The sequence below is a fragment of the Hippopotamus amphibius genome, chromosome 13 (assembly GCF_030028045.1).
Source record: "Hippopotamus amphibius kiboko isolate mHipAmp2 chromosome 13, mHipAmp2.hap2, whole genome shotgun sequence".
Taxonomy (NCBI): domain Eukaryota; kingdom Metazoa; phylum Chordata; class Mammalia; order Artiodactyla; family Hippopotamidae; genus Hippopotamus; species Hippopotamus amphibius.
The window spans coordinates 5,370,055-5,385,854 of NC_080198.1; the positions used below are offsets into that span (position 1 = coordinate 5,370,055).

Sequence of the window (15,800 nt, forward strand, 5' to 3'; positions counted from 1 at the left end):
CACACAGTCTGATTAAAAGCTGAGCTGGAGCCTAATAGGACTGATGAATCCAAGTGCCTACATAACCTCAAGCACTTCTGCTTTGATTTTTTTTTAGCTCGATAAATATTTAGAAAATTACCTGACTGTGACATAGTAGAGAGATACAGCTCTAATAACAAAAGGTTTATTTTTATTTCAGGAAAAACGAATGCATGCTGTTCTTATTTAACAGTTAATGGTGGAAAAACCTGAGAGAGAAAAAGTATTTTGTAATACTGGGATCGTCTTTCATCTACTTATAAAATACAGCTTTATTGAACTATAATTCACACTACCATACAATTCACCCATTTAAAATATACAGTTCAGTGGATTTTAGTGTATTCACAGAGTTGTGAATACACTAATAAAGTTTAGACCGTTTTTCACTCATCCCCAAGAGAAACCCTGCCCTTAGTAGAAGTCATGTCCCACACCCCACCTCTCCCAGCCCCCAACAACCATGAGTCTACTTTGTGTCTACACATGCGCCTTTTCTGCACATTCCATAAAGTGGAGCCAGACGGCACGTGGCCATGTGTGTTGGCTTCTTTCACTCGGCATACTGTTTTCGAGGTTCACCCTTGTCGTAGCAAGAACCAGGACTTCATTCCTTCTCGTAGCTGAATAACATTCCATCATATGGAAATACCACGTTTTTTGTATCTGTTCCTTGTGAATGGATATTTGGGTTTGGGGCTGTGATGAATAATGCGGCTGTGAACATTCATGTATAAGTTTCGTGTGAACATGTGTTTTCATTTCTCTTACACGTGTACCTGGAAGGGTAATTGCTGGGTCTGTGTTTAACCATTTGTTTAACCTGCCCCAAGTGGCTTTCGTCAGCACCAGCACCATTTTACCTCTCCATGTCCTCATCAACACCTGTCCTCTGTCTTTTCATCCTAACCCTCCCCCCAGGTGCCTTTGAGGTGGTGTCACTGTGGTTTTGTTTGGTGTTTCCCTGACGGCTAGTAGTGTTGAAGATCTTTCCTTAAGCTTTTTGGCCATTTGCTGGCTTTCTTTGGAGAAAGTTCTATTCAGATCCTTTCCTATTTTTAAAATTGGGTTATCTTTCTGTTGTTGAGTTGTAAGAGTTCTTTATATAAATATATCCTTAAATAGATCTTTAAAAATTCCTTGTTCTACATTATCTTTGATCTTTAGCATATCCCCAGACTCTGTAACCTGGGCTCCCGTCGCGCCATTTACTCCTTGTCAGTGTACTCGGGCCACCTGCTGCATGGAGTATATTGTGCTCTGTGTTCCGAGGATAGAAAATGAATAAAATGTCCCTCACTTCAAAGGGTGCAAAACAAAGTGGGACGGGAAGGGCCGTAGTGATAAATTTCTGTGGGTGTTCAGGAAAAGAGAGGACTTTCAGATTGAGCAATCGGGGAAGGCAAGCTGAAGGAGGTGACATTTTAAGTGGCCTTTTACAGGATGTGTGGGATTTCAAAACAAGAAGATTGGGGGAAGAACCTGAGTAAAGATCTTGAGTTCTCTATGGAATGGTGACTAGTTTGACTTTTAGGGCTGAAATTTTCAGAACTTTGAAGAGTTACTAGGAACACAGACCGGAAACATAGTTGGGACCAGATGTTGACTTTGAATGCTGAAGCAGTCCGGATAGTGTTTTATCAGTGACTGGCGAGCTCCTGGCTGTTTGGGTGAGGATGGGGTGATGTGCTCACAACAGAGCCTTGGAAGGCTGAGTACAGGAAGATGTAGGATGAATTGGAGGTGGGGTGATTGAAGGCAGCACTGCTGCATTTCTATCTTGGAAACCGACATATGCATTAGAAGACAAGAAGGTGCTCCTGGGAAGATTGTTTAATCTCATGGTTTCCCAATCTATGTGACCATGGATTCACTTTTTTCTTTTTTTTTACATATAAAATCTGATGTACATACTTTGGGTTTTGATGTCTTAGTTCAGTATTTCACAAGTAATAATTTCTTAGTAAATGTTGGGTGGTTGGTTACTTAATTGATTACAGGATTGTGGACCATAGAATTGGGTCTAAAGGAATGTGAGATATTAGCTCGTCCATCCCCTGCTTGGATGGAGGCCCAGAGGGGGGAAGTACACTCTCATATTTGCCTGTTTGTAAATAAAGGAGGGTGTCCTACAGGTGCCTTGACTCCCAGATTAAATGTACTCCTCAATTTTACTAAAATAATTTTAACCTTGTTTCGCTACGTACACTTGACAACAGCATATCTGCTTTACGATACCCGGTGTTGGGCCAGGGTCCTCTCCGGTGGGGCCCAGAGATGAATGAAGACATGTAAGTGACCAGACCTGCCTGCCCTTCTCACTGTGGCTCTTTTCCTTCTACCTCTGGTTCCTTTGCACTGAGCCTCGCGTGGGGCTTGCACAGTGTTTAGGAGGAGGTGTTAGTCTGATAGGCAGAGGGCATGGTTCTTGCTACAGTTAACCTGTTCATGAGTGACCCTGAGTAGGTCACTCCCCCTGTCACACGAGGGAGTCCAGTGCTAATAGCACACATGTCCCCTTCATCTCTAGAGGACGCCCCCAGCCCCTGGGAGGAGGACCACCTGTGGTTCCTTCGTGGATCCTTTACCCCCCAGGTTACCAATCTCCAGTGTTTTCAGAGGATTCCTGTGGACTCTGTCAGACACCAGCGATTCAGTCTTAAGATAAGCAATGCCTCCATTTGATGAACTTAAATGCAAACAAGCCCAAGAACTTGTACGAGGATGGAAATTGGGGAGTGGAGTGGGAATGTTGTTCTTACTCGAAGAGTTTTGCTTTTCATGTAACAGTGAACGCTCGTGTAATGAGTGACTCTTCCTTTTTTGGAGTGATTCGACTTTGTTGCCGTGGTGGCGGTTTTCCATGGCAACTGCTGGAACCCGATGAAATGTCTCCCAAAGCCCAGGGGTCCACACAGGGCCACACAGAGTACTCCTCATCCTGCTTATCCTGCCAAGGATGTGGAGAAACACTGGGTGGAGGGCGCGCTGGCGCTGAGCCTTGTGGTTGAGGCTGGATTTGCAGTTGTTGAGTTCCTCAGGGTATCACCAGGGCTACTGATGCTTTGTGGAGAAGGAGAGAGTGAGAAGGAGGGGCAGATTTAGAAAGAATATTTTCTAATTTATTAAGGTACAAATATTAGCACTGCTGTTTGTTTGTTTGTTTAAACCAAACATGACTTAATAGAAAGTAGAGGTCAACCAAAATCTTACTGAATTTCTCAGTGTAGCAGGCCAGGCTAGGGCTTGTTTTTTAGGTATTCATTGAAAATGGAAAGTTCCAGTTTGCTTTGGGGCCAGATCCTTAAAAGAAATCCTGACTGGAGGTGTATTATGGGTGACTGTATATTTGCTAGTTTATATCTTGCTGACTAAATGGGCAAAGTTTTTATTTTCCCTGGTAAACATTAAGAAGGTTTCCCCCACTCCTTTCCCCAACAGAATCATATTTGTCATATATGTGTGAAACGAATGGCTGCTAAAACTGTCCACACATCTGTGATGATGAAAATTAGTGGTGGCAAACAAAGATTTCCTTTCTTAGGTACCACAGGCCTCAGATGACGTCGGCTTTATCCTAATATGACTCTCAAATTGTGACCAAGTATAACCAAAATTGGTCAGACCTTAGAGGCCAATATGAAAATCTCAACAAAAAGGTTATTATTAAAATTTTAGGTTCTCACCCCCGCCCATGACTTAGAAAGCTTGATATTTTCTCTTAAAGTAACTATTACTCTTGCTTATAAATTTTAGAAAGTATATAGCCATTCTTGTAATGAAAGGGTATGCTTACTTTAATTCATAACAAGGCACAAAGTTATCTCTTCGCACAAAACCTTTCTAAAACAGGAATGAAAAACAGCAAGATGTTGAATCAGATCAAAATGTGAACTCTGATGTGTGTCTGACTTTGGAAATATTTTGAGAACTGCACGTGTGCCTTAAGCTGGTGACAAATTATACACAGAAACTTAGCGCTAACGATAATCATAATATTTTTAACAGGCCATTTGTAGTGTATTGTAAGAAAAAACTATTTATTTCCCATTAAACAGTGCATTTTTGTTTGTTTAAAATGTTGGGGGCAAACGTGAACTATTAGCCCATATATTTCCCTCGTTCTTAGAAAAAAACAACATACCAAAAACATAATAAAAATGTAACACATAAGAAAAGTGAGTTTAGTGGTTTAATGAACCCACTGTTAGGTCATACTCTTATAGGTATGCAGTTGAATACCCACAAATCAAAAGACCTCTAATGTTTTCAATTAACTTTTGAGATGGTTTATGGTCAAATACACCCTCTCTCCGCAGTTACTTTATTGCAGCTTTTTATTTTAAACTCTCCCCTAAAAAGTTACTGAAGAAATGGTGGTTATGTGAGGTGATGGAGGTGGTAATGTTTTTCAGTATATGAGTGTATCAAATCAACACGTTGTTCACCTTAAACTTACAGAATGTTATATGTCAATTATATCTAAGTAAAGCTGGGGGAGGAAAGAGCCGTGATTGTGCTGGGAAACCGCGTTTGTGTAGAATGTCTCATGCTTGGCAGCTCACCGGGGGCTCGGCCCGGTTCTGAGAATGGCAGGCAGCCCGGCACGTTGCCAGAAACTTTCCACCTGGAGTCGTTTTGCGAGGGGCTGGCGGGCAGGGGTGGGGGCGTTTCTCCCGCTTGGTGACACGTCTCTCTCTCTCTCTCTCTGCGCAGGTGAAGCTGCTCTCAGGGGGGAGCCCCGGCTGCAGAGCCTCCCCGTGGCCTCGGCCCTCACCAGTCACCGCACGGGCCCCCCGCCCATCAGTCCCAGCAAGAGGAAGTTCAGCGTGGAGCCTGGCGAGGACAACCTGGACTGTGAAAGCGACCATGCTTCCAAGATGAGTCGCATCTTCGCCCCCCACCTGTAAGTGCCCCCTCTCTGCAGCCAGCCCGGGGCCACGGCTCTCTTGCCGCTTTGTGGCGCCGCTGGCTCTGAAGGGGAAGGATGCCCAGCCCTCCCCCGCCGGGAGGGGCATGGTACGGTGGTCACCACTCGAGGAGAGGCGACCTCTGCTCTCCATCCCACTCCCGTGTGTCCCCCAAGGCGTTACCTCTCCCTGGAGCGGCTTGGGGGTGTTGCCTGGCAGCCGTAGCCTCTCTTGCCTGGCCCCTGCCGGGTGCTTGTTGAACGGGGGGGCGGGGGGGGGGACACTGATCCCCGCTGAGTGTCCTCAGGGGCTGGGGCAGCGGCCGCAGAGGCCAGCGCTGGGCCAGCGCTGTGAAATGTTGCCTCAGGAGCTCCCGTTGTGCACAGGTAGGTATGCAGCCTCGCCTGTGTGTTCACGGCGTAGCCCAGAGACCTTCCCACGGGGGGAGGATGGCTTTTTGTGTTGGGGGTGAGGGAGCCTCCTCCCGCCCCCCGGAGAAGCGGTCCCCGGTGGCGCCGCTGCTCCCCCGTCTGCCCGCGCCCTGCGGTCTCCACGTGAGCCGCTTTAACTCTGCACCTCCGAGCCCGCCTTTGTGGAGATGAACGTTGTGTGACTCTGTGCGACACGGCCACGTTTGTATCTGAATCCCGGGGGGCGTCCGTACGCTGTATTTTGGCTTCCCTGCTGCGTTTCTCACACGCACACCTCGCGGAGGGAGCGGATGCTTCTTGGCGTGTTTGCAGGCCTCGGAGGCCCGCAGGCGGCTGCGCGGGGAGGCTCCTCTGGCGGTGGCGCGGCCGCTGGCTGTGATCGGAGGCTGGGGTCTCGGCAGCGGTGGGGAGGCCGCTCTGACTGCTGGAAGGAGTAGCTCTGTCCGCCTGGGTAGAACGGGTCCCCTCCCCACGCGTGAGCTCATGTGTGGTGATTGCTCAGGATGCTCGGCTTCCCGCGTTCCTCCTAGGATGCTGCTGATTCTGGCAGAAACGCGGAGCCCGGAGTCCCGGCTCCTCCGTGGAGGCGGGGACCCTGCGCGGTTCAAGGGGGCCGGTGGCGCCAGCAGCCCTCGGCATTGCCGGCGTTCCATCGCGCTGGACTGTGTGCGCAGTCCTGAGACACACTGACAGCGGTATTTATCCTCAGTAAATCACTGTAGTGTTAGTCAGAGGCTGAGCCTGCAGTCTGGAGCCCTGGAATTTGCTACGATCAGGAATCCAGCAGCAAGGCTCTACAAAACAATGACCTCTCGCAAACAGGGAGAGGCTCATAATTTAGAACCTGGGCGCCCAACTGTTTGGAGTTTTCTTTTGTTGCTGGGAATCTCTTTCTTTCCCCAAACCCAAATAAGAGGCATTTGGTCCTTTTTTTTCTTTTTTTTAAAGGAAGGAAGGGGGAGGTGGCTCTAAGATAGTAGGTTTTGTGTTCAAACACGCCTTAGTCTAAATCCCAGTTCTGCCACTTGTCATCTGTGTGGCCTTGGACACTCACTCAATTTATCTGGGCCCTATATCCTTCTCCGTAAAATGGCAGTGCTGATAGTTCATGTGTAGAGCCATTGTGAGCAGTAGAGTGGACGTATGCAAGGAGCTGGGCACAGTACAGTACTCAGTTGATGATAGTTATTACTTTTATTATTAATGAGTCCATTATTCAGATACTGGTAATGACAGGGAATAAGAGCACTGTTACAGTGAATGCAGTGTTTGAAAGTCATAACGTCTGGGTTCACATCCCAGCTTCCTTATCTTTCGATGGGAGTAATTGTGGTTCCTTCCTCGAAGGATGATGGTAAGTGCTTAGTGCAGTGCTTGGCAGATAGTAAGCAGAGCTTTCATCATTATCAATATTATGAGAGTGTCAAAGCATTCAGAAAATGATTTTGTAACTCCTTGGGTAGTTACAAATGTGACCTTGATGCACAGATCTGTGTTGACACTGTAAATAATTTAAAGTAAAAGTAATAGAAATAGAATTGTGACATTCACGTGCAACTCACAATTCATGTCATCACGTATGGTTTCCAAAAAGAGATATGGCAGTGCCCCCTGGGCCAGCTCCCTGGACTCAGAGAGGAAAGGTGGGCAGTGTCACTTGTTTGCCGCAGGGTAATTCCTCATCTCAGTAATGTTACAGATGTTTCCATGTATGTTTTCTAAGCACTGAATGACCAGTTTCACAGGCGGATTTAAAAAATGCTGCACCTCTTACTTCTTCATGGGTTAGGGTATGTAGTAAATGTGTTGTTTGATTTGATGAAATGTTTCCTATTTGAGCTCTACTGTGTCCCCTCCTTTTTGTTTAAGATACCTAAGAAATTTTCTATACTAAATTACAGATTCATATGAAGAGGGTCTCAAAGATGCCTGCTTTGGCCGTATTTCACTATAACCATCATCTTGAGATATTTTCCGGTAGAGAGATGGAGAGATTGAGCTAGGGTAGGACGCTACAGAGTATGACTAACTTTTATTTGATTTGATTCGGGGAGGAGGGGGAGAGAGATTTCCCTACTGATTTCTCCAGAACTTGGAAATTGAGAATTTTGGGGTCATTTGAACTCTTTATTTTCTTATTGAAAGGGTGACCCAGAGAAATTTGTTTCATTTTTTTGTTTTGCTTTTTTGTTCCCTGAGAAAAGTGTTAAGGACATGAAAGTCTTATTTGGGAACTGAAAAGTATTGTCTACCAGTTAGAAAGAAAATGAATTAAGGTATTAGGCAAGGGGTAGACATGTCTTTTGGAAATGTCAGTAAGTAATTTTTCCTGTGTCCCTAGTATTCAAGTGTGATCTGGTGAGGAATAGCTCTCCCTTCCCCCTATCAGTCATATGGACTTGGGGATTCCTATTTCATTCGGGGAGTTGCAGCTGTCCCTGATTTGGCAAGTAAGAGCCCCTTCATGTGTGCTTCTCACATGACCCCCCTCCCCCCGCCCCACCCAGTTTTTGAGCACTTACTGTCTGGCAGATAGGTGCTCATCTTGTAACCTCCCTGCCCCAGCCATGCAACCCGCCATTTCTCTCAGGGACTCTGATTCCTTCCAGTGGGGAATAGTGTTTAGAAGCCAAGATCTGGGTGCTAAGTATTACTGTGGTGTCACTGCCTCTAGACTTGAGCTGTCTAGTACAGTAGACACAGCTGCATGTGGCAGTTCACATTTAACATGAAATAAAGTTAAAAACTCACATCCTCCGTGGCACTAGCCACATTTCCAGTTCAGTAGCCACGTGTGGCTGTAGCTACCATGTGGGAACAGAACACACATAGGACATTTCTGCCATCACAGGAGGTTCTGTTGAACAGCACGGTTTCTAGACTCTGCGGACAGAGCTAGGGAATCATGAGTTCATGTTGATACTCCAGTTCTAGTGCAGCCCCACCGAGTTCTTCCTCACCCTTCCCTATTCCATGTTTGTGTCTCCCTGATTCCAACAACGTCAATCCATTTACTTAGTGTTCCGTCCTATGGTACACTTGAAAGAGTTTCACAATTGCTATGCCCGTACCACTCTGGAAAACAAACCTGCTAAAAAGAGTTCAAGATTTGTTGGTGTTTTTCCCCGCTCTGCGGAGGGTGTAACAGTAGCCTCTTTTGAAGTACCAGCTTCAGAAGGTATCTCCCCTCAGCCCTTTCCGTGTTGTGTTCATTACAGTCAGTAATTAATTTCTGTAGGCACTCAGTTGGAGATTTTCCCCCCCACCCTTGTTGATTTCATTTTTTGAATAGGTAAAGCATTAACATGCTTCTAAAAGTCAAGACTGTGTAATCATATCGCCATATATGTGAGTCATTACGTTGTACACCTTAAACTTACGCAATGCTGTCTGTCAATTATATCTTAATAAGACTGAAAGAAAAAAAAAGTCAAAACTATATTTGAAAGTACTGAAGGAGTATTATTCCCTTCCCCGTCTCTTTCACTGCTTTTGTTCCCTGCCCCTGAAGGTGATTACCCTTCTTGTGTTTCTTTTTGTTGAGGTAAGCAGATACATGACTATTTCCTCATTCCCTTTCTTTTTTACACACAAGATGCCATAGGTTATATATTCACTTGGGCTCAGGTGTTTTCAGTCAGTGATATAGCCTGGCAATCTCTTCACAATGGTTCCTCCTCCTCATTTACAGCTGCATAGTACTCCACTGCATGTGTGTGCCAACCCCATTTGTTCAGACATTTACATAGTTCCAATATTTTATAATAATAATGCTGCAGTGGATATTCTTGTGCGTTTGTAATATCTTGTGTATTTGTAATACAATTTAAAACTCTTGAAAGCTAACAATTGATACAGTATAACAACATGCTAAGTTCATACTGATTTTGAGACTTAGTCCAGGCTGCTCGGCTGGTAGAACCTGGTGAGAGTTCTGTGCTGAAGTGTACAGTCTAAGATGACTTTCACTTTTCACCTTTGTGTGTGAGTGATGGATGTGCAGGTGAACCGTTCACTCAGTTACCTATGAGAGGAAGGCAATGTATATTGAGTGCTTACTGTATACTGGTCCTATGCCAGATACTTTGTGTGTTATCTCATTTAACCCTCACAATAAATGTGTCCCTCTAAGATGGTGTGTGTGTGTGTGTGTGTGTATTACAGAAGCAAAAATTGGGAGCATAATGTGTCCAAAGTGAGGGAGCTGGGATTAACCCTACTGTTTATGACACTAAAACCAGTGATCATGTGATTATGTCACAGCTGTATCTTACCTGAGACAGGATGACACGCAGCTTAAAGATGGGCATCACATATTTAGGGTAACACTTGACCATTCTAATGTCTGGCACATGGCAGGTACTAAATAATTTCTGTGTTGAATTGAAAGTTAGACCCACTATCCAGAGAAGGTGCTCTTTGAGCTCATGTCCCAGTTGGAGGAGGCATCGTCTTTTTGATCAGTGCTATATACATGTGCAAATAGGTTGCCCCTGGCCTCAGAAGAGGGCAAAACCCAGAAGCTCACACTGAGATCAAAGCCACGGTCACTGGCCTTGGGCTGTAACGGCAATGGTCGCCCCAGACCTTGTTAGCAATCCAAGCTGAGAGAAGCATGGTCCAGCTAAAGAAAACACAGCCCCTTTCCCTGGTGCTGCTCCTTTGAAATCCTGTCCTGGTGTGAAATGTGTCCCCTGATGTTGTCTTTGCTTCTGTGGTCATGCCTTTGAAGTTTTTCTCAAGTCTGATGGAGACAGTTCTGGTATATCCTTGAGTGTGTTCTCCAGGGTTGGGTCCTCTGTTCCCTTTGCTCCTCCCCTTTCTCTTTTTCCTTCTTCTTTCTCCTTTGCTTTCTTCTTCCTTTAACCTCCTATTCTTACTCTTTTTTTTCTCTCCCTTGGCCTTAGTCACTTCCCTCTTGATCCCATCAGACTCAAACCAGTAATTCTTGCAGCTTGACAGAAGGTTGGAGAGCCTTTGAAATCAGGTGCTGGGTGTATAATGGAAACTTGGTTTAAAAAAAAAAAAACTTATTGATTACTGGCCAAAATGGGTGTTAGGTTTTTTTTTTTTTGCAATGGAGTTGACTGTATAGATGGTACCTCAGATGTTCAAGAGTATCTAGTTTGTAAAGCACATGCATAATCCTTGGTAATACCATCATGCTCCCTTTGGTGAGTCTCCGTTTCTTGTATCTCTTTAATAGCTTTAGTAGGTATTGTGTATGGATGTGCTTTACCAAAGGACTGTTTATTCCAGAAACTCCATCAAGGTAGCAGAAGCAATTCCTCATTTCAGTTTAAAACTAGACCTGGAGGGAATGTAAGTTGGTACAGCCACTATGGAAAACAGTATGGAGGTTCCTTAAACAACTAAAACTAGAGCTACCATATGATCCAACAATCCCACTCCTGAGCATATATCTAGGAAAGACAAAATCTCTAATTCAAAAAGATACATGCACCCCTCTGTTCTTAGGAGCACTATTTACAATAGCCAAGACATGGAAACAAACCAAGTGTCCATCAACAGAGGAGTGGATAGAGAAGATGTGGTACATACATACAGTGGAATGTTACTCAACCATAGAAACGAATGAAATAATGCCATTTGCTACAACATGAATGGACCTAGAGATCATCATTCTAAGTGAATTAAGTCAGACAGAGAGACAAATATATAATAGCACTTACATGTGGAATCTAAAAATAATATAAATGAACTTAGAAAATCGAAACAGACTCACAGACATTGAAAACAAACTTATGGTTACCAAAGGGGAAAGGTGGGGGGAGAGGGATAACTTAGGAGTATGGGATTAATAGATATACACTATCACATACAAAGTAGATAAACAACAAGGATTTACTGTATAGCACAGGGAACTGTATTCAATATCTTGTAATAACCTATAATGGAAAAGAATCTGAAAATGGTTCTTTATATATATGTGTGTGTGTGTGTGTATACACACACATATAAATAAATCACTTTGCTGTACACCTGAAACTAATAGTGTTGTAAATCAATTATAGTTTAATTAAAAAAACAAAAAACAAAAAACCACCGAGGCCCAGAGGAAATTGAAAAATTGGGGTTATTTTAGTACATTGACCTATCAGCAACTGGGACTTAGAAAAGTAAACAGTAATGTGTATTTATGAGGTAAACAGTAATGCGTATTTATAGGCAGAGCACAATATTGCTGTGTCCATGTCTACATAAGCCTTAGAGAGGGTCACATTTTTCATCACTGAGAGCTGTGATAGGTCAGGATTCCCAGCACCCAGGGAATCATCCAGAGAGCCTTTGTGTCAGGGCTGATTCGTGATCGCGACTGTCTCTTGAGCCTGACTGTGTACCAAGCACTTGCTGAGTGCTCCATGGGCGTGCTCTCCTTGAGTCCTCTCAACCCTGTGGGGTGGGCCCTGTGATTATCCCTCTTCTGCAGGTGGTAAAACTGAGGCTCTGAGAGGTTTGTAACCTGCTCAAGGTCACAGAGCTAGCTAGCTGGTAATGGAGCCGGGAATCAAAACCCAGGCTGGCTGTCCCGGAGCCAGTGCTCTCAGGAACGACGTGACACTGACCTTGAACAGCGCACGCATCCAGCTGCTGTGAATTGTGTGACATGGGACCTGAACGCCTTGTGGTTTTGGACGGTCTGCTGTGTGAGCATTCTCAACACGCTGGAAGGATGCTCTGGAGATGACAGGTGGAGAGTGGTCGCTGGAGCACGCGGTGACGGGATGCAAGGCATGCGTGCGGAAGGCTCTGAGAACACTAGGCAGGTCCATCCGTCCAGCACAGCCAGATTTCCTTTCAGGGACGATGGGAGGAAGAGCTGCTGTTGAGTTTCCCCCGAAGAGGCTGGAAAGGCGTCTCTGTGCAGGTGAGAGCCCCGTGCGAGCAGAGGAGGGTATCCTTCATGCTCAGCAACATGGTTTTGAAATTGTGTTCTCGTTCAAAATATCTGACCCAATATTAAGTTAGTGGCACAGGCCAGTAGTAACCTTAGTCTAAAGGATGCAGACTGGGCCATTTAAAAGTTTGCTTTAAATATATGAAGACATTTTCCCCCCCTCCAGATTTCATAAATCAAGAACTCTTGAAATAGAATCCCTCAGACTATGTGCTTTCTCTCCTTTTCTGCCATATCCTTCTTGGCATCATCTGAACTTGGGAAGTTTTATCTCCGAAATTCTTTCTTCTTCTCTGCTTTCACACACTATCGTGTAAGTCTTTCCACAAGTGTTCTGGGATTTAAGAGGATATTTTATAGCCTTAATTTTAGTTATCCTAAATAACTAACTCTGAAATTGAGATATTGTTAAATTTTTTTTTTCTAAATCCCCCCAGTGTACAGCAAATTATGTGTATTTATTTTGAAAAGTAAATGAGAAGGGAGCCTAGGTCTTTAATGAATGCTTTGCATGAGGGAGGTAGAGTGTAAGAAGGGCTTTCATGTGAGGCTGACTTTGCCCTGCACTGGAGCTGGGGCTGTGGGTCAGCCCTGATGGGGGTGGAAGCGAAGCTGGTTTTTATGGCTGGCTGCTCCGTGTGACATTAAAGGCGCATCTGCGTGTTGCATGCGAGTGTTTTGCTAATGAAGTGTGGTACCTTTAAATAAAGGTCATGGGCCTGACCTGTGTTGTGTGGGTTTCTTGTTTGTCAGGCTAGAGGCATTTTCTCATTTTCACAGTTCAGCCGAAAACAAAGACCTCCTTATCCGAGCAGGGAGCTGTGCTCTTAAGAGCTGACATCAGCCTTTTCCCAGCAGGCACCATTTCTGCCTTAAGAGTCTTTGCAGAGAGCGCGGAAGGCAGATAACCGCCCTGGTCCTGGCGTTGTTCTGGCCAAATGACACACGGGGTGAAGAAATACCAAGCGTGCCAGCAGTCAAGGCAGCAGAACAAAGGACCGTCATCGCGTGTCTGTTCTCATCTGCTCTGGGGACCTCTGGGCTCTTCCCGTATCACAGAGCTTATAAAAGTGGGACGAGAACCTTGAAAACAGAGGACTTCTTTGCTAGAGAGGAATTAAAGAACCTTGCGGATCTATCAGAGAACTTTCATTAGCATGCGTAAAGACACTTTTTAAGACAACACTAAAATAGAAAAGAAAAAAAGAAAGAAAAGAGTGTTTTTAGGTTGATGGATTAAGTCAAAGGCATTTGTTCAAAAGCTGAGGAAACAGAACCACACAGGGTTTGGCCAGTTCCCCCTCCTGCCCTGATTCTCTGGGAGCGTCAGCCCTTTTTAGAGCGCTGTTTCCATGAAGGTACTTCTGCGCTGGGAACACAAACGACAGCTATATTTACACACAGAGGAGTGGTCTTGTTGCTTTGCGACCACACACACCTTTTCTCGTTGCAGTACAGAGCCATCCTGTCCTGAGAGCGTATCAGGTGCTGTCACTTCAGTAGATCTGACTGAGGACCACAAGGAGGACTGCTCAGAAGTGTGCCTCATGTGGGTGTCAGTAGATTTTCCTCTAGGGTCTTGCTTGTAAACGCATTGTCTCCAGTGCTGCCTGCGGCTGGCACACAGCAAGGTGGTGTCCAGGCCATGTGTTTAGTGCGTTCTGTGCTTGGTGTAGCTTTTGTTTCATAAATGCCAGTACTTTGGTGTCTCTTATCTTCTTTGCTGAATCTTTGGACACACACACACACACACACACACACACACACACACACACACACACACACACACACACACACACACACGCACACATTCTCTATCTTCGCTTTGAAATTTCTCCACAGATTGTCTCCAAAGCATAATTAAAGAGCTGAGTGTTGCAGTAAGGGTCTGGGTCTGGCAGTAGCTAGAAACCTTGCCAAACAAGGGATCTGGATTCTGGATCCAAGCCGCCACGGCCCCAGCAGAGGCAACATGCACCATAGGCTAGAGGGAAACAGATTTCGCTACCGGGCTCCCCTCTGACTTCTCAGCCTCCCGCCTTCCTTTCCTTGAAGAGACCTAAGAATACAACTAGTGGATCCACAGAGAAACCGGATCAGGGCCAAGTGGAAGTAGCAAACCGACTCCTAGCCGACCAGGTCACTCTAGAAGTGTGTCTGAGCTGAACCCTCTTTGCTCCCCCAAACGTGTCCCTGTCGTTGAACCCGTTGAGGGAGGGTTGTGGGCTTTTCTAAGTCATTGGAAGGCACTTCCTCGTGACCGCCGAGGTGCCACCTCTGGGATGCAGGGCACTACTGCCGATCCAGTGTCTCAGGGCCTTCTTGCCTCAAGATGCTCGACAGACAGCGCGTGTTCCCTGGCCAGAGTTTGGGAAGCGCCCAACACGATCTCCAGGGGTGGCCCGTGTGGCTGGTGCAAATGAGGCTCTGAGAGCCTGAGGTGCAGAGACGTGGCTGAGCCCAGGGTTTCTCCAACGTAATTCGCCGTGGGGTCCTCTGTTCCGTCCTCGTGAGCCCTGTTAGCAATGTTCCAGGGAGCATACTTGCCTAACAAAATGAGCATTGTATTTAGTTTCAAAATTCTGTTATAAACGTGCACACTCCCCAGGCTCTGGTGCCGTACAGCTTAGGTCTGTGATGACAGTTCTGTGGTCCCTGGGATTGGGGTTGGCGGGTGCCAGCTTTCACGCATGGGGCTTTCAGGGAAGTTCCCTGAGACAAGAGATTGAGGACGCCCAGGCGCTGTTCTCCCTCGATCGTGTGCCCCTCACCTTCCTTCCCCACCTCCCTCCTTCCCTCCGAGCTGTTTCTTCTCCACTTCTGTATCCGTTCCCCAGTCATTGCCATGATCCTGACCATCCACGCTAACGAAACTTCTCTCCCTCCCTCACTGGTGCCCTGCGGATCACCAGATCCAGGGGGAGCCTGCAGCTCCTTATCTTCTTTGACTTTCTCTTCTGTGGAAGCCTTTCGTCCCTTGGTTTCCTTGGCCCCTTTTGTTGGTTCCCCTCCTAGTTCTCTGGCTCCTCCACTCAGGATCTCTCAAAGGCTTGTCATCAGTCCATCCTCCAGGGCTCCATTCTTCTCGCTGCACAGACCCCTGGAAAGAAGCCACACACCAGCTCACAGCTTGAAGTACCACTAGAGGTGGAGGGTTCCCAGACCTTTCTGTCCAGCTGAGGCCTAACCTCCACACCCACAGAGCTGTCTGTCTTCCCGGTAGTGAATGTGCCCCTTGGGTTCAGAGCTGCTCCACCGGAGCTGACTTTACAGGCTCCTTTCTCTTCCAGCGCTTCCCCAGGTCTGTCCCCCATCTTCATGGTGGAACAGCTGTCCATCTTTCCACTTACCCTGAAGTCACCTGGCCGCGGCTGTGGCTTAGCCCGCATTCTCACGGCAGCACCCTCCTTACTGGTCTTGGCCCTTTAGTGCAGAAGAAGGTTTCTGAAGTCATCCTCTCTGCCCGCAATTCTCCCACAGCTCACAGTCAGCTCCAGGGAAGCCTGAGCAGACCCCTGC

At 46.1% G+C, this 15,800-nt stretch overlaps 1 protein-coding gene across 6 annotated transcripts in view; it reads left to right on the top strand.

Moving 5' to 3' along the window:
• VGLL4 (vestigial like family member 4) overlaps nucleotides 1-15,800 on the top strand; it is a 157,344-nt gene that overhangs the window by 114,503 nt on the left and 27,041 nt on the right. For all 6 annotated transcript variants that reach the window (XM_057705424.1, XM_057705426.1, XM_057705427.1 and 3 more), the window contains one exon: nucleotides 4,738-4,927. In XM_057705424.1, the coding sequence (XP_057561407.1) occupies nucleotides 4,738-4,927 (190 nt within the window). The remainder of the gene's footprint in view (nucleotides 1-4,737; nucleotides 4,928-15,800) is intronic.